This window comes from Vicia villosa, linkage group LG2 (genome assembly GCF_029867415.1).
Source record: "Vicia villosa cultivar HV-30 ecotype Madison, WI linkage group LG2, Vvil1.0, whole genome shotgun sequence".
NCBI classification, from domain to species: Eukaryota; Viridiplantae; Streptophyta; class Magnoliopsida; order Fabales; family Fabaceae; genus Vicia; species Vicia villosa.
In genome coordinates this window covers 80,542,740-80,562,125 of record NC_081181.1, presented here as the reverse complement: position 1 = coordinate 80,562,125, position 19,386 = coordinate 80,542,740, and the positions used below count along the sequence as shown (strand labels likewise).

Here is a 19,386-nt window from a genome sequence, read left to right as displayed (position 1 = left end):
CTAAAGCAACCCAAATCCTAAGCACAGAGCAAAAATCCAGGATAACATCAACACAGATTTATAAAGCAAGTTAAATATAACACCATGATCAACAAATATACATGAGTTCAAAGTAAAATCATATACAAAACCCAACCAAAGAGAAATACACAAAGAAGAAGAAATGAACCGAAAATCTCCCAGTTTGTCAGCTCCGTTCGACGCCCAATCCATCCCCAATCATCCAAGTGCAACCTCCGAAGTTGTTTTCTAAGCTAATTTATCCAAAAAATGAAGGTTGATGGATTTGGGAACAAATACCCCAAAACCATAACCTAAAAATGTGATTTTTACCCCTATTTAACGAGCTGATATCTGTCATGGTCGCTCAGCGAGCTCTGCTCTGCTTAGCGGATGACAGCAAAAGTGAAATCTTGTTTTCGCCATAAGTTGAGAATCGTAACTCCGAATTGCGCCCGGTTCGAAGCGTTGGAAAGATTATTCAATGCTCTATCCAATAATGAATGAATGGAAACCAAAATTATGATTTTTGTCATCCTTATTTTGAGCCTATGGAAGTCCGCTTGACAGTGGCTAAGCGGGCTTGCACCAAAACTGCGAAATCGAAGCCGTGCCTTTGACACTTTATTCCTCAAGGCTCCAATAAGCATGAATACCTATAAAAACAAAGGAAAAATTATCAAATGGTATAAAAGTATATGAAAATATAACTATTCACAAAGTATACGTATTTATACACAAAACGGGGAATTATTCAAACGGTATTAACAAAAGTATCGATAAGTGCCACTATTTACATACACAAAATAAGTACATTTTGGCACTTATCAAACTCTCCCCAACTTGAAACTTTGTTTGTCCTCAAACAATGTCAAATAAATCAAAGAATCAAAAGTAATAAACCAAAGAATTGTGAATCAACAAGTTTTGAAAACCAAAAACAAATGTATGGCTCAATACAAAAATGTATAAACAAAGTAAGTACTTACCACTATCCTACAACGACAAAATGTAAACGAAAATGAATCCTAAGTACAAAAATCATGCGAAACATTCTAAAACAATACATGCTCAATCATGAATCACACCTAGCAAAAATTCATCAATGGATGAAGAACACACAAAGGTGAAGGACTTTTAACACTCATCCAACAATCTTGCAAACAAAAGATTAAATTATGCATTCATCCAAAAATCCAATTGAAAATACAAAAGCAAGATCACAAGGGCTTTTCAAGGTTGTAATGTGGCTTGGTTAACAAACAAGGGATATGTCCTAAGGCTAATCGAAACAAAAACTTGCCTAAACCTAAGGGAGTGATCAATCCACCAAAGATTCGAACAACACAATCTCGATTAAACTTCTTCCATAACCACAAGTTTCTCAAACCAATCATAATACTTATTAGCACAATTATTCGCTTCTCTTTTTTTTTTCAAAACTTTTTCTCCTTTTTTTTCTTTTCTTTTCACTTTTTTTTTCTTTTTTTTTCTTTCTTTTCAACCTCATAGCAACAACCAAATAAGTAGCAACCATTTCTCTCCCCAACTTGAATTCAACCACACCATCATATGAATACTCCCTACTTTCTAAGGCAAGGTAAAAATTCATACCAAAAATCATGGTTTAGGGTTCAAGAAAACAAAGAATCAATCATCCATGCAAAAATAAGAACTAAACACTCAAAGATAAGCATTTAGCAAAAACAACATGGACATTGACAAAAAGCTCAAAAGGGTTAACAAATGATCACACACTCACAAGGTGAATTGACTATTTAGTTATGGTGGTTGTGCTCAAAATGAAACAAAATGCCTTGATCCTTTTCATGCTTTCATAAAGTCAACATAAACAAAAGATTAAGCATAATAAAATCCAGTTAAAACAAAGATTGTGGCCTCCAGCATATGTAAACAATGGAAAGCTTCCTCACATTTATGGTTTGGGAACTAAAGTGATTCAATCAATAAGCAAGTAACGCAAAAGAATGAATGGCATGGTAATTGTACAAATGAAAAGTTTCCTAAACATGTTATGCTATAGAAAGCGATAAATGAGTACCTTGAATGATGCAACTTCAAAAACAATATCCTACCATACATCCGCAAGTTGAAACACTCAAGCTTTGGAAAATCACCTCAAAAATCTTTGAATCACCGAACAAAATTTGAATCCAAACAACCAACAAAAGAATTAGAAAAACAAAACTAATATATATTACTAATTAGCCTTGGTGAAAGTGGGAAAATGAGTGAACCAAGTGGAATAGGAACCCCACTGGTACAAAGCAAGAAAACAAAATTTTACTGTCATCGCTTAGCGGAGCTAGGCTCGCTTAGCAGATGACAGAAAAACCAGAAAAATCAGAACAGAAACAGCTGTTCCAATTTTCCTCCACTTCACCTAAATACTTCTTAATCCTAATTATAAACAACGTTTACAACCGTTGGGGTGCCTCCTAACAAGCGCTTGTTTTACGTCGTTAGCTCGACGCCTTTATTGTTTCGGTGTTTGGAAAGTAGCTTCCTCTCGTCATGCCATGGTGACGTCTCACCGCACAATCCTAAAGAAAGTGTCCTAACCAACCACTCAACAAACGTTACGGGTACAAATATATACAATGATTACACGAACATAAAGGAAAACACAAGTATACAAATATGTACATGAACATATATACAAACATTGAACACATATAACTATTATCATACAAAAAAGATAAAATTGGTGAATGTTGGATTCACAAATTGAAAAGTGAAGATTTGTTAATAAAGAGCTCATCCGAGATCAACATGTTTCACCAACATTCACCAATAAAAGTATACTTATATGTAACATTATCAAGTAAACTTATATGGTGAACATAAACAAGTAAACATATACAAGTAAGTATATATATACACGTGAAACTATAAAATATATACGTTATATACAAAGCTCAAAACCATATAAACTATTTCGATGCAATTTAAGCAATCATCCCCGGCAACGGCGCCATTTTGTTGAATGCAGTATAGGGCAAGAAACAAAAAAGATTTGGAAATATTGATCCAGGAATTATCGTCCTCAGAGATGGAGAGATGCCATTCAACAGTTTCTACGGTTTTGAGCTCGGGTTTGAATAAAAAAAGTATAAGAACGGAAAATTAAAATATGAACATAAAAAGAATTCATTCTTTGGAAAGATAAGACTTATCAAGCTTTGCATATGATCTACTTCTTACAAACGTACACTTGTCGACCAATTATACTCAACCTATGATACTCATCTATGTTATCACGTATCTCTCACATAAGCGTCCATCTCTGGAGCACAAACGAGATCATCTCACAACTAATGTTGTCTCTAACGCGAAGCTGCGAGAACATTCGTATTCTCGCGTCGGCGATCTCTCGCGCGCCGCTCAAACACGGAAGCATTACGAACGGATACTAAAGTGATTGTCGGATCTAAATCTATCTCTAGAGTTCAGAAACTAACAGATAATCATCCTAAATAAGGATTCAAGAAGTTTATCTCTAAAGCAACCCAAATCCTAAGCACAGAGCAAAAATCCAGGATAACATCAACACAGATTTATAAAGCAAGTTAAATATAACACCATGATCAACAAATATACATGAGTTCAAAGTAAAATCATATACAAAACCCAACCAAAGAGAAATACACAAAGAAGAAGAGAAATGAACCGAAAATCTCCCGGTTTGTCAGCTCCGTTCGACGCCCAATCCACCCCCAATCATCCAAATGCAACCTCCGAAGTTGTTTTCTAAGCTAATCTATCCAAAAAATGAAGGTTGATGGAGTTGGGAACAAATACCCCAAAACCATAACCTAAAAATGTGATTTTTACCCCTATTTAACGAGCTGATATCTGTCATGGTCGCTCAGCGAGCTCTGCTCCGCTTAGCGGATGACAGCAAAAGGGAAATCTTGTTTTCGCCATAAGTTGAGAACCGTAACTCCGAATTGCGCCCGGTTCGAAGCGTTGGAAAACTTATTCAATGCTCTATCCAATAATCAATGAATGGAAACAAAAATGATTATTTTTGTCATCCTTATTTTGAGCCTATGGAAGTCCGCTTGACAGTGGCTAAGCGGGCTTGCACCAAAACTGCGAAATCGAAGCCGTGCCTTTGACACTTTATTCCTCAAGGCTCCAATAAGCATGAATACCTATAAAAACAAAGGAAAAACTATCAAATGTTATAAAAGTATATGAAAATACAACTATTCACAAAGTATACGTATTTATACACAAAACGGGGAATTATTCAAACGGTATTAACAAAAGTATCGATAAGTGTCACTATTTACATACACAAAATAAGTACATTTTGGCACTTATCACCCTTATATTATTGGAATCCGGAAGCAAATTGTTTAACTTTTCTTTCAAGGTGGCAAAGGATTCGACGTAATCTGGAATCTTGGTTTGAACAGCAAGGTTGCGGGCTTTGAAATACACAGATACTTTAATCAAATATTGAGGAAGAGGAATTTTATTGAGATGTGTTATCCAATAATCCTAAGACTCCTATTTATATAAATGGTGGTGCATTCTAGACCACACATATGTGTCGGTGCAACCAGAACCCTCCAAAAGTGTTGATAAAATCTCAACCGTTGACAAAACCTAATATTGAAACATACCGGAAATTTCAGTTATAATGAAATTTCTGGTACTCCCCTGAAATTTGAATTATTCGGTATACCGAAAATTTCATTATAACGAAAATATCTGGTATGTTTCATCGAAAATTTCAGTATAATTGAAAAATCTGGTATCTTGTACCGAAAATTTTGCAGGCTTTATCGGAAATTACTTGTATCTCATCAGGGATAAAATTGAAGTAAAAGAAAAAGGGGGTGCCATGTATAAAAATAGTTGTGGCATGTAGATTCCTCTCTTGTCAAGGGTAAGACATTATGTCTACATATGTTTGTTTGGCCTATGAATTTTGGTAGACGAAGACAAAGTTTTCATCCACCTCTCTATTTTGTTGATATCGCCCTTTTTTTTTAAATAGATTGGACATGACCATTTGTAATTTAGATTTTTGAGATAGCAAAATGGATTGGGTCTTCACATTTGACCCATATTTTTTACGGATCAAACAAAAATATTAGTTTTCAATTATTAATAAGATATCAAGTTTAAAAACACATTTGATATGGACAGTTAGCGTTGAAGGTTTTAATATCTTTGAAGGCGTGATAAAACAGGTCGGATTTAACCAAATAGCTCATCAAATTTAGTGGATCGAGATAAGGTTTTCAATCTGTCTCTCTATTTTGCCAGTCCACCTCATTTTTTAATGGAATTTTAGCGAGCAGAGTCTTAAAAGGGATAGACATGACATGTTATTTTTAGGTTTTAGAAGTGGTAAAACAGACTAAACTCACTCATTTGATAGATCATTTTCGACAAGTCAAACCAAAGTTTCAAGCTCGTCCCTCTACTTTTTCCACCCTGTCCCGTCCCAATATTTGACAGGCTTTGACATAACGAAAGTATACACGTTTGTTACCCTTACTTTTTATGACCATGTTGTAATGTACCCCTGTTGATCCTATTTATAAAAAAAAATATACATTTTAGATTCATTCAATGAATAATGCATACGGTCTTTATATTGTCTAGATACATTAATCATTCAAATATATCTATAAATAAATAAAAATTTTCTTATAAATAAGACCCGATGGAGTAATTATCAATGAAATTTAAAACAAGTGTGCTCAACTTTTGCTGAATTTGATGGCTTCATTGTGTGTATATGGTAATATAAAATTGCAGTATAATATTGAAGTATTTTATTAACTTCCTTGTACTCTGTTGGGAATTATAGCCAACACAAAAAATTAAATAAAAAATAATCTCACACATTCTCTCTCTCACTCACTTTTTCTCCAAACAAATCTCTACTTTCAACAATTCATCAAACTATGGTTCCATATTTAATTCCAATTATGCTCTATAGTATGTACCAAACAATAGCTGCCCTAAAAATGGCCCACATATTTATATGCTTTAATATATGTTATCCACCACTCTTAGTTGAAGAAGCTGCAAATTCTATACAACCTTAATGCTAGATAAATAATTCATTAGAGCATATGCATAAGAATTAAGAACTATAGCATATATTGAATGTGAGGTTTGATTAGGGGAATATATACATTTATATGTTTCTTTTCCATAAGGCTAAAGAAGCATAAGGAACATTTTATTGTCTTATCCATTATGCATATGAATCTCACTGTAACCAAAAACCAAAAGTGATTTTTGTTGGAGAATCTAATGCTTTTTACTGTAATAGCTTCCCCTTCAAGTTACATTGATAACTGTTTTGTTCATAGCATCAATCAACTGATATATATTACTCTACATAAGTTGCTTTAGGCATTGATGCCATTGCCTATGGCACACATGTTTGAGGTGTGGAATATTACAAAATATATTGATATTTCATACTTGACAGTGATTTATACCTAAAGACATCTATACAAAATCAATCAATTTGAGAATTGTAAGGATGAGGGAATGAAGCATGTTGCCTTATGCTGATTTGCTTATTGCAGAGAAGTTTTTTTGGACTTTATGTCCATGATTGACTAATTAGTAAGCAATTTTACATGAAATTTGTGTTTTATTTTGTATAGAAAATAGCAAAAGACCTAAAAAAAAGCAGAAAACTACTATCAAACATTGTTTCATTTTGCTATTCAATATACACGGTTGCCAAAGCCGCCGGGACTATATAAAACATAGTTCATCTCATGCAAACGTAAGCTTCTGACTCGAGGTCGTAGTGTTTGAATTACATGTACCAACATGTTTCTCTGCAGTCGCCGTCCTCATTTCTAATGATACATCTCTTATAGTATCCCAAACATTAGTTTAAGGATGATTAAGACATATGTACTCTAATCATGTCTAAGACTTATGTAATGACCCTAACCTTAATGATAAGTAGTAGAAGGTTATTGTTAGTCAAGATTCGAGATCAACATCCTTGTAATGAAAAACCTAATTAGTTAGCAAATGCATAATTAATCATAATTGTAAGTATTGACATTGCAAGTTATAAAACATGTCTTATAACATAATGTTTATGGAACCAAGGGTGAAAACACATAGCTTATTACTCATTCTACATAGTTTTACATTTTACAGATGAGCATACTTCTAAAAAAGGAAACCAGAAGGAAGTATGAAGACCGAAAACTTATGTTAGTTCTAATTTGTTGCAAGTAAGGTGTAACCGTTATCGTGTTTTATGTAAGTGTTTTTTTAGAGACAAGTGTTGGCTATGCCAATACTAATCCAAAGACATCTAACAGAACTAATTGCCTTCAAATTATGACATACATCAGAAAATTTAAGATTTCACAACTGTTGAAAACATAGTATAAATCTTTATTCGTGGAATTGATATACATTTTCTCTAAAGTTAAAAACACATCCAAACATTAAGCTTCTTAACAATTTTGTATAAAGCATGTAGCATAATTTGAAAGCTGCATGAATAAAGGATGTTACTAAATCTAAAAGTAAAAGCATTGGTATAAATTTTCCAAATCAATATACTATATAATTGCTACCATCAAATCAAACAGTAGAGAATGTTTTTTGGAAAAGAATCTATATATGGAAGATATTATATGCAAATGAAAGATGGCAATGGCAAACACATATATGAAGTGGGGGCTAAAATTTATCTCATAAGTTTCTGAATTTTGTTGATTTGTAATGAAAAAAGCTAATCTTTTTGCATCTAAAGCTAGAGGACTGACAGTAGAGAGTGATATACCATTGCTTTTGCTTATAAGCATGGATTCTTTATATGGAATAAAATAATGTATCAAGCTTCTCACTTTAATTGTGTAGGAATCTTTACTATATGTTGCACATTTTGATTTTGGCTTTTCTGCATGCCAAAAGAAGCTTCTGTAGAACTGTGGATCCTCTGCATTTCAAGTTGGCATGTGAAAATCTTCATTTAATTTCAAAACTATAACATAACATTTACATGTAATGGTTAGTGTTGGAATTTCCGCCTTAATTGCAGTTCTCCCTTGTCGCCTTGATTGCGGCATTTGGTTTGTCTTAATTGCAGTTCCCAACACCTTCATTGTGTTGGGCTTGAAGGGGTGGGTTTAGTCTCTCATTGCTTAGAGATATCGCATGAGTTGTGTTTATAAGTGGGGACAATCTTCACCCTACAAGTCGGTTTTGTAGAGATGAGTTAGATCTAACCCAAATTCTGAGAGTTAGATATTTACATGATACTCTTTGAGTGCGTGCAAGATAAACTACCGCACATGGCCCAAAAGTTAACAAGTTAAAATCCAGGACCATCTTTAAGAGCGTACAAGACGGGCTACCGCACAGAACTTAAAATTTGTCACGGTTAAACCATAGCTAAATAGAACCTCGTAAATAGTTAAATATGGTCTCTATTTGTTTTGTCATAGTTAAACTGCGACTAATCTACAAATGACCTTCGAAAAATTGAGACGTCTCTGTTTAAATCGTGGCTAAAAAGGACCTCACAAAATATTCGTCACAGTTAAACCGTGGCCAAATAGAGTCCATATTTAATTTCCGAAACCGTAGTTAACCTACACAACTTACAGCTTCCGAAAACTTTAAGACAGCTGTGGATATCAAAATATGTAAACATAATCATTTAAAGAGACATAGTAATATAGTACTATGCAGTAATAAACCAAATAAAGGTTAAAGATTTTCCACCTTGTGTGAATCTCACCTTTTATGGATTCGTACACTACAACTTTGATAAGTGCTTCCCTACAGTTAAATGTGATTAATAATATTGTTCTGTCTTGGACTGGAATAACCAACAAGAGTGTAACATGTGTCATAGTAATAATTGGTCATTAGGAACTCCATTGCATGATTCTATACAAAACAGAACATACAGATTAGTTTTGGGTGTAAAAGCCCCTAATCTAAATATGCTTACAGTACTAAAGTTCCACTTGGGAACACCATTCTCTAATAAGCTTCTTTCAGTTTACTGAATGTTTTATATTGAGGTAAGTATCTAGCTAATAAACTATGTATCATTAAGATACTGCTGTTTATAATATTCAATTAGACATATTGATTAAGAAAAAGGATTCTCCATTGCATTTGTAGAATTATGGTATAACAGTAACACTACATTTCATGTCACTAGTATACAACATTTGAATCACTACAAAAAAAAATAATATTGCTGAAACACAACATTTCCTATAACAATCAAATATCATACATTGTAATTAAAAAAATGGAAGGAAAAAAAAGTTTCAGAGTGGAAGAAATCTCATCATACAGCAGTCTTGTATTTTAAAACCGAGAGTTTGGTTGACCTCTTCCGGCTGCTACATAACCGGACATGGCGGCGGCCCTCTTTTTTTTCAGGTATACAAATGTTCCGCTAATGAGCAACAAGAATATCACAACACCCTGCACAAAGTTTCCCATAAAATGCACATGTTAACATAAAACCTCTTTTATGGTTAAACAGGCAAACTGCAGTGTAATGAAGAACTAATGAGATGACAGCAGTAGCAAAATCTCGAGCACTTCAGAGTACATCAATATCGGGATGTGTGGTTTAAGTATTTTCGTTTGCAAATTTTTTTAAATTCGTGATGGAAATTAAAGCCCCTCAGAGAATTATCACTGAGAACTAGTACTAGTGACACCAACAAACTATCATAAAAGTATCATAAAGTAGAACACTAGATCACAGAACAAGGACAATATACTGCATCCAATCTCCTTATGACGTCAGAAGAAGGAAGGATAGCTACTGAAATGGGATGGAGATTAAAACAAAGGTTTAGAGAAGTGGGACATCCTTAGAGATTTGAATATCTAACACCATTAGAATAGTCAAGATCAAGTGTTGGATGGTAAGATTGTAAAATCTTATGTGCTAAGGATGCCTAAAAGTGTTACGATCAGAGAAAGATCATTTTCATCGCCGGCATGGTCAAGATCGAGATTTTTGAAGCAAGATCAAAAAAACGTGTTGAGCCTTTTATTTTTGTGCTTGTATTATGATTTTCATGTTGTTTATGAAATTACCCTTTTTCCCTTCGGTAGGATCTTATGTGCCGTGCTAATGATTCGAGTTTTACGATCTTTCACAAGCCGGCGGATCCTACTTAAGATCTCGCGCTTGGCTACATTGAACACAATGTTTGGATCAGTTATGTTTCATTTTCTCCCATCCTCTATACTTTTAAGACTTAGTTTAGAGAAGTGGGAAATCATAGAGTTAGTGCATCAGGTAGTGGCACCATGCTTCCTTGTTCCATTTTTCAAACATAAACGTTGGTTATTAAAGGATGATGTTGCGTCTAACTTATGAACATGACTGACATTTTGAAAGCTTTTTGCGAGAATTACCTTAGAGCTTAAGAGCCATGACCACAGAGAAAAACTAAGTACATGCAGATTCATGCAGCTTAGGATCTAAATAATAGAACTTTCCTTTGTTTCTTCAAACTTTACCAACAAATATCCTCCCATTGACAGATGCTGATAAGTGAGCTTTTCCATCAGCTCAGCTCAAAAGATAGTGGTCATTATTTGTTTATAAGAGTAGTCAATAGTGGCACTATCCCGTTACAACAGAGCGGAGCAAAGGCCGGCCGCTATGGGAAGAGCCTTAGCGATGCAGAGCACTAGCGGCCGCTATAATAGAGTAATTAGCAGGTATCGGGGGCAGAGCGGTTCTCAGCCCGGAGCGGTTTTTGTCATGCTATCCTTTTCCCCTCTGAAAAATCAAAATAAACCCTAAAATTTACAATGTATTAAGGGTAATTTTAGGTTTTTCAATCGAATTTAATTTGAGACTCAACCCTAACCTTCATTCACTGACGTTTTTGTACTTCAGCCATTCAAAAGAAAAATCCAAAGTTCTTCCCTCACCTCTATCTGCATTTCGTTCATCCCATTGCTCTTCATATGTTTATAACTATTATTCATGTAATTATCCAAAAAAATGATCAAGTAGGGGTCCTCCCACTATCCCATTTTTTAGGCCAGCCGCTCCGCACCACTATCCCATTTTTGAGGTCAGCCGCTCCCCACCGCTATCCCATTTTTGAGGTCAGCCACTCCACACCGCTATCCGGGATTGACTACTCTGGTTTATATATGCATATATCAATGTCACACCCGTGATTTGCAATTAGACATTCTTCTTTGCGATTTAAAGAACCAAACACTAAATAGCGGCTGACCGCACAAGTTAATCCTCTAAGATGGACACATTAGTTTAAAAGAATAATACGCAACTAAAGATTCAACATATGATATATTTCTCCATTTGATTAAGTTCAGAAGCTAATAAATGAATATAACAATAAATCTGAGCTAGTAACTGAAAATTACCTCAAAACCAAGCACTGATAACTTCTCTTCAGAATCTGCGGGTATACAGCTTCTATAAGTGACATAAGCTTGTGACTTATTATTTGAAGCCAATGAATCATCCAGTAAAGTTCTATGTGGCTGCGAAGTTTTTACCGCTCCAAAAACATGTGAAACTTTATGAGATTTTGCAATACTACTAGAGATTTCCAAAGCAGTCCGAGTTTTCTTAGGATTTGTTTTCTCAGCATCCTTCTTTGAACCTTTACTCTCTTCACATTTGAATGGAATTCGATACCCTGTCTCACTGCAGCGATATTTCTCATCACCCTACAAACACCCCCGAGAAAGCTTGTAGTTAACAATAAAGTAAAGAGGCCTATAAATAACAACTAGGCAAAAGACATCGTGTATAGTACATGGTAAGAAGGAAGCATACATACAATACAACCAAGAGATCACAAGTGAAATCCTAAACATAGACATAAAAGCAGTTTATCCTGGTTTGAGCTGTTTACAATGGTTGAACTATGATCACGAGGACTTGCCGGTTAATATCCAGACCGGTTTTCAAAACATTGCATAAAAGGTATTCAAATCTTTTAAAAGTTTCACAAAATGTTTATAGGTGAGGGAGACATAAGATTTAACTTGAATCATATTTCATCTATGATCCCAATTCTCCACCGAACCCTTTGACATCACATCAACTTTACATTTGACACTAAGACTTCAGAAACAATATGTACACTAATACATAGTAACATATAACACATTAGTCCATAAATTGGACTCAGATCTTTGCATCCATTTATGATATATCTTGCCAACCTTCAATTATCATTACCTAGTTTCAAAAACGTCAATTATATTTATTAGTCTTAAAAAGTTGTGGAAGCACTTCAAATATTATCGGTAAAGTTTTAAAAAAAAGTTTATAGTTGGGTTAAGGACTGCAGTATGGGAAATGGACTCAAACCCATACTAGGTGTGAAGGCAGAGTTATCAATTCCAGATAGCGGCCGACTACAAAAATAGAATAGCAGGATAGCGGATAGCGGGATAACCGCTATTTGACTTTTTTTTAGACTAATTATGTGAATGATCTATAACATATATTTAATGTAAAACCAAACAAATAAAAGAGGAAGAAGAGAAATAGAGTTATTAAATGACTATTACTTAAAAAAATAAAGAGAAAAAACAATAAAAGAAAGAAGAGAAAAGAGAAGAGAAAAGAAAGAACAAAGATGAAAATAAGCACAGAGAAGTAAAAACCAATTTGAGAAGAGGGGATCGCAGGCGGTGGCGCTAAGAAACGAAGTAGACTGAGGTGGCGGCATTGAGAAACGAAGCAGACGGAGGCAGCACTAGGAAGAAGATCGTGAGGAGAAAACTCTGAAAACTAAATTGAAAGTGTGTGAGAAGAAGATCGAATTCACTTTGTCTTCTGAGTTAGGGCAAATTGGAAAAGTTCCACAAAACTCCTCCAACGTTTATTTATTTTACGGGTAAATATGGGTTTTCGCACTCAAAACAATTCAAACCCGCTCGGGACGGGAGGCACTCCGCTCCCGACGCCAACCGCTCATGACTCATCCACAGCGGAGGGTCACCGCTCCGGGCCTCTATCCCAGGATAGTGCCGCTATCGATAATTCTATGTGAGGGTTGGTATTGAAGTTGTATTCGTGTTGTTGGAGTCCCTCATGCTTAGGTTCTCCCAGAGATCCAATTCCTACATTGCAGTTTTAACCGGCTCTGATACCATGTTAAATGAACTTGAATCTCATCCCAAAAGCTAGTACATAAGATGAGCTTGTCCAAACACATTTATACATCTAATAGTTCATAAACCTAAGCAATGTAACACTAAACCAGTACTATCAAATATCCACCATGGCGGTGCTATGGTGGATATACATTACGGTTTTTGGGTTCACCACTATGAAGGATATACATGACGGTTTTTGGGTTCACTGCAATGGTAAATATCAGCCGATATTGCAGGTTTTTCCGCCATAATCCTCTATTACAGCGCCACAAAGCGGCTAGAATAGCAGCATTTTGGTCCACAGACATGGAACCCCAATGTTAACCGCAATATAACAGATTTTGATCTCGCCAAAACTGCAAGCTGACATCCATTGAGGCCACAATTAACTGAAATTCTCCACAACATCAAAAATTGTAACATAACCAAAATCGTTACCATAATCTCTACTTAAAACCCTGGTTGCTAATCTCAAACTCAAACCCTACTTATGAACAACTCTACCTACTATGCTTAAAAACGTGAAAAATGAAAGCACCTTCTCAGAGTAGATGCAAGGAACACAAGGACCAGAAGGAGCACAATCAAAGGTAAAGTTACTTCCTGCGGGTTTTTCTTTCAAACTCATAAGAACTCTGCCCCCAAACCCATATCCATGTTGAGAATCTTCGCTGTTCCCAATTCAAATAAGAAGAAAAGCATTACAAATTCGAAGTAAAAGAGATCAAATCAAATTGAATAAATCATGAATCAGGGTATTCAGAGAGAAAGAGATTAGAGCTTACGTTTGTTGACCTAAAACGTGAAATGGTGTTTCGTGAAATAGAAAATTGGCGAAGAAGATGAACAGGAATTGAAGAAAAAATGGTGAATTTGATGAATTCATTTAACTTTCCTCAAAGATTTTCACCTCTGTTCTCCGAGACTCTCCAAGGCATTCTCTGTTTCTTATTTTATTCTTATTTTTTATTTATAAAACACTAAATTTATATGAAATCCTTGTAATTTAATATTGTTTATTTAAATTCTATATTTTTAAAAGATCAAAGCAAATATATTTAATTATTATTCAATTTTTCTCTTTTTACTGTATCAATTAGACTTTTAAATCACTTATTACTTTTTTTAAATGTATTTCTGAACACAAATCATCCCATAATAATTCAATTGCATTAACTTCCTACACTATCCTTCATCTTTTAAATTTTGGCAATTTCTCATCCTACCCTTGTTATATGGGGTGCATCTATAAAAATACGAAAAATATTTTTGGATGAATTCGAAGATACATCTCCGAAGCATTAAATACTATTTTTGGCAAAATTTAGTTCGAAGATGAATATTCGAATACACCTCTAGGGTAAATTCGCAAATACATCTCTAAAGTCACCTTTCGTCCATATTAAATCAAACTGTCAACCAATTTCTTAAGAAAAAAGTTCAGAGATGTATATTCGAACAATTATTTAGTAAATTCAGATATGCATCTCTGAATTTTTGTCAGTGTCTTTTTTGCATAATCAGTTTAATTTGAGTAGCATTGCCATTATTTATTTCAATGATTAATAAAAACAAAAAAAATTATAGAATTGAGTAATGCATTAATGAAAATTAATATTATAGAAACGAATATCAGAAAGATTATAACATTACAACAATTATTCTACAAGTATATGGAAAATAAACAAAATACAATCAAATGCGTACTCTACTGAATATGCCTAATCCTATCACCCCTGCTCCTCCTCTGCCTACGGTAACCCAAGATATTTTGTGCCTCGACAAGAATGGGATGTGCCAGCTCAACCGCTTTATCTCCACATCTCTCAAACAACCCATACTCATGCCCTCTCCTGTCATCCACATGATATTGTGACAAATCGGAAGTACATCAATGGCATAATCATCCCTGGCCTGCTCGTTCTCCATAATATCCTCATGAGCAGGCCGAGGTGGACAAGTCGATGTAATATTTGAGATAAGCCACATCCACGTAGGTTGCACTTTTGTTCACAAATATGGACGTTCCAACCAAGAATATGAAGTAGCACCTCAGGGCACACTCCTTGTGGTCGGAAACCCACAGATCATCGGCGTCCGGATTTTCAATTAACTCCAAGTTGTTGTGATACAACTCAGCCAACCAAGAAAACTTTGCATGTGCACCCCTGCTGCTACTACACTGCCTCATGGTTGTCGCAAGGTAAGCTCCCAAATAAAACATCATCATCTCCACTGCCTCAGCCTTAGTAATCTTAGAATGATCAAGCAACCTTCCTCTGATGGAAAGGTGTAAAAGGCAAGCTACATAATCCAATGTAATATTCATCTCGACGATGGGCAAGTGAAAAGATGGCGTTTCGTTATGCCATCTCTCAGCAAATTCAGCATGCATGCCATGGCTGATGGTGGTGTATCCAAAAGCACAAAGACCTGCAAGCCTAGAGTTATGGAGTTCCTTTTTGAACCACTCATCCTCAGGATGATAAAGATGTGAATTTTTCTTGCATGGTTCACCGACTTCAGACATTCACATTCTTGTTGAAAATAAAATAAAATAATCTCAAACGAGTTGAATTTAATTACAAAATAAAAAATATCACCGTTCAAAAATATACCTCTCCGTCTCATACATGCGGAGCCACATGCTCTCTAAAGCATATAAATAAAGAAGTGTCAATGGGCCCTCTTGGGAAAGGATCTGCAAGTGGCCATGCTCATTAACTGGGACCTAAGGTGAAACTGGGACATCCTCAACATGGTGCACGTAACTCTAGGATCCCGACAAGTGGGGCATGCTCAGCAACTAGAACCTAAGGTGCAACTGGGACATCTTCATCATAATGTGCACGACTCTGGGATCTGACCCCCATGATAGCCGACTCCTAGAGGCCGACGCCTCCGTATCGTGAGGCTAAGGGGGGACAAGTATATTCGGTCCATGTTGACTTACCTTTTTGCGACGAGCATACGCGGTTAGGATGGGTCGCCCGAGTCTCAACCTTGCGTTGTTTTTAGCTCTAGTCTTGGAAAAAAATTAACAAATGGGATTAGTATGAGAAAGGAAAGAGTATGGAGATATATCCCCGAAAAACTGGAACAAAACACTTCGGAGATGCATCTCTAAAAGAAAGCTTCGTCCAACTTCAATGGCTAAAGTGTTTTTGCAACTACTCTAGCCATCTAAACTCATCCAAGCTCATATAAACATAGTCTATACATAAACTATTTGAAATACTAATGTTATCTAATGCAATAAAACTATCCTATTTGAGCTAATACATTAATCAAAAATCGAAATAAGCTACATTAGAAACTTACTAAAAAATGTGTTCATGAAGGTGTAAAGTGCTCTGATGTTGAATGCAATAATTAGAGGGAGTCTAGAATGGCAAGTAATAAGTAAATGTTGCTTCAAATCTTGATATTAAGTGAGAACTGTAAATGGCTAGAGTGAGGTAGAGAGAAAAAAACTCTGACACTAATATAGAAGAAGAGGGAGGGGTCTAGCGCGAGCTTTAAATATGCTCACTTAGTTCAGAGTTGCGTCTCCAAAATAGTTTTTTGAACTAAAAAAAAGGTGTATTCGAAGATGCATATTCGAATACATCCTACAAAGCCCTTCGAATATACATCTGCGAATTAACTTGTGATTAAAATGGAGATTCGATGCGTCTAAAGACGCATCTCTGAAAACATGGGGCATTTTGGAAATTTCACATAAGGCTTTTGAGAAATAGCAAGGGTGCGATGTGAAATTTCACATAAGGCTTTTGAGAAATATACAAATTATATCACTTCTACCTCTCACATAATATTACAAGTGGCATGTTCTTACTAGCTCAATTTAACAAAAGTACTTTTCCACCAAAATACACTCCTTCACACCTTTTCATATCTGGTCCCCAACTCCCAGCCACCAATTCAAAATTAATTTTCTTCCCCTTTCTCTCTCTCTCTCTCTTGTAAGTATCAGATATGCCTAAAAGGGGGGGTGAATTAGGTTTTCAAAACTTAATCGGTTTAATGAGAATAATTCTAACAATTTTTGTTTAAGTGTTTGAAGGTTTTGGATGGTTCTTATCTTTTTCTTGGTAATGGTGATGAAAGCGGAAAGATAAAGAACACAACGATATATACTGGTTCCCCTCACAATTCGAGAGTACTCTAGTCCCCTTTCAAACACGAAAGAGATTTCACTATAGTTAGAATGATTGTACAAGCCTATGCCTACTATCTAACCTATAGGATGATCAAAGGTTCTTAACACCTTTAAGATCAATCAACACTAATGTGAATGAAGAACAATCCTCTTCAAACACACCACTTACTTCCAACAATCCTGGATAGTAAGGAAAAAATATTCTTTGAATTTATACAAGAGTTTTTAGATGAAGTATGGAGAGCAATATCAATCTTGGATTGATCTTCTTCTTCAAGTAAACAATTCTCAAAATGAATATAAGTGTTCACAATGTATGCATGAAACTTTGAATAATTTCTCAATGAAAATGTGTATAAAAAGTTTCACTTGAAAATGATGATTTGATGAACACTTGGAAAGATTGAAAGATGAAGAAAATATAGTTTATGAATTGTTAATGAAGAAGGTGTTTAATGATTATGAAAGATGTAGTATATATAATGTGTTAAACACCTCTTTGAAAGGTTATTTTTCCATGAAGCAATGCAATGATCAATTGGTAAGAACACAAATTCGTTTGAATGAAATCATGCAATGGAAAAACACACTGGTTCAGTAGGAACCAGTTCCTGCCCGGGACAACCCGGTTCCTGCTGAACGTTACAGCAGAAATATTTGAATTTTGAACTTGGGAACCGGTTCCCACCTAGGGACAACCCGGTTCCTAGTACTAAAACACAGAATTGAAGAAATGCAGAATGCTGGGAACCGGTTCCCCCATAGGGACAACCCGGTTCCTAAAACCTTATTTTGAGATTTTACTTTTGAAAAAGGTTTTAAATGAACTTTTAAAGTATGAAACTTGTAGTATGTTTATGATATGCATGGAAATGTATTTGTGAACAATTATATGTCAAAGTGAGTATTGTTTATACCTTTGACGCTTTAGCTCGATTTTGAATCTTCACAATTTCTTCAAGACTTTGAAATGATGTATATTTGCTTTTAAGATTTGAAATATTTTTTGCACATCCTTTATGAAAGCTTGATGTCCATATTGTCTTCATCAAAACAAAATATGCTTGAGAAGCTTGCAATTACATTCTCCCCCTTTTTGATGATGACAACCAAGTCTTGAAATGTTTTTGAAAAAGTTGTTTTGTGCTTTGAAACTATGTTGAACAATGCAAGGCTCCCCCTATGTTAGAGACTCCCCCTAAATCCATGATTTCTTCTTTGATTTATGGTGATGAGTTCATTTGATAGTTTTTTAACTATGGCCTGCATTTTTCTTTGAAACAAAACAACAACAAAACACATGCATATTCTTCTCCCCCTTTGTTATTATCAAAAAGGATGGGGAAAAAGAAAGAATAGATATGAAACATAAACATAACACAATTTGAAATAACATAAACATAACACAATTTGAAATAACATAAACATAACACACATAAACGATACGATACGTAGTTTTTTACTATTACAACATAAAACACAAATAAATGATCCTAAACATCACAAAACATAAATAGAACAATGTCTAGAAGGCATAAATATAAAAATGAACAATTAAGACATAACATAGGAATTAAAAACATAATTAATCACTTTCATTCATTTGCTCTTCATCATCACCATCATCTTGTTCATCTTCCTCTTCACTTCCTTCTTCTTCTTCATAATGAGCCAAGATCCGCCTTTGTGTGCGTTGAATTTCACGCATTTGTCTCCTCATAAGATTATGCTCATAGTTATTTTCCTGCTTGTTGTTATCAATGGAGGTTTGAATGGAGCAAAGCTTGTTGAACATCATATCCATTGTATAGCCACCGTTGGGAGGTTGAGGGAATTGTGGCACGGTTGGCTCAAAGTCAATTTTGTAGAAGAATCTACCTTCACGATCCGTAATAATTCCGGTATTCTTAAGAGCGGTTGCGGTGGAGATAGCACACTCTTGCTCATCCATAGTCTTCTTAGGTTCCCTTTGGAGAAGGACACCGGCATTCCGAACAATGTGAGAAATTGCCCTTGCATATGGTAAGCCTCCTTTAAGCGAAGCCATA

The 19,386-nt window shown here is 35.1% G+C and overlaps 1 protein-coding gene across 1 annotated transcript; it reads right to left on the bottom strand.

Annotated features, from left to right (window-relative positions):
- Nucleotides 1-9,135: 9,135 nt before the first annotated feature.
- On the bottom strand, nucleotides 9,136-14,128 carry LOC131651570 (uncharacterized). The gene is made up of 4 exons (XM_058921228.1): nucleotides 13,962-14,128; nucleotides 13,715-13,847; nucleotides 11,425-11,733; nucleotides 9,136-9,483 (listed from the first exon to the last, which is right to left on the bottom strand). The coding sequence occupies exons 1-4, from the start codon at nucleotides 14,060-14,062 to the stop codon at nucleotides 9,364-9,366; spliced, it is 663 nt and encodes a 220-aa protein (XP_058777211.1). The 5' UTR covers nucleotides 14,063-14,128; the 3' UTR covers nucleotides 9,136-9,363.
- Between the last annotated feature and the right edge of the window lie 5,258 nt (nucleotides 14,129-19,386).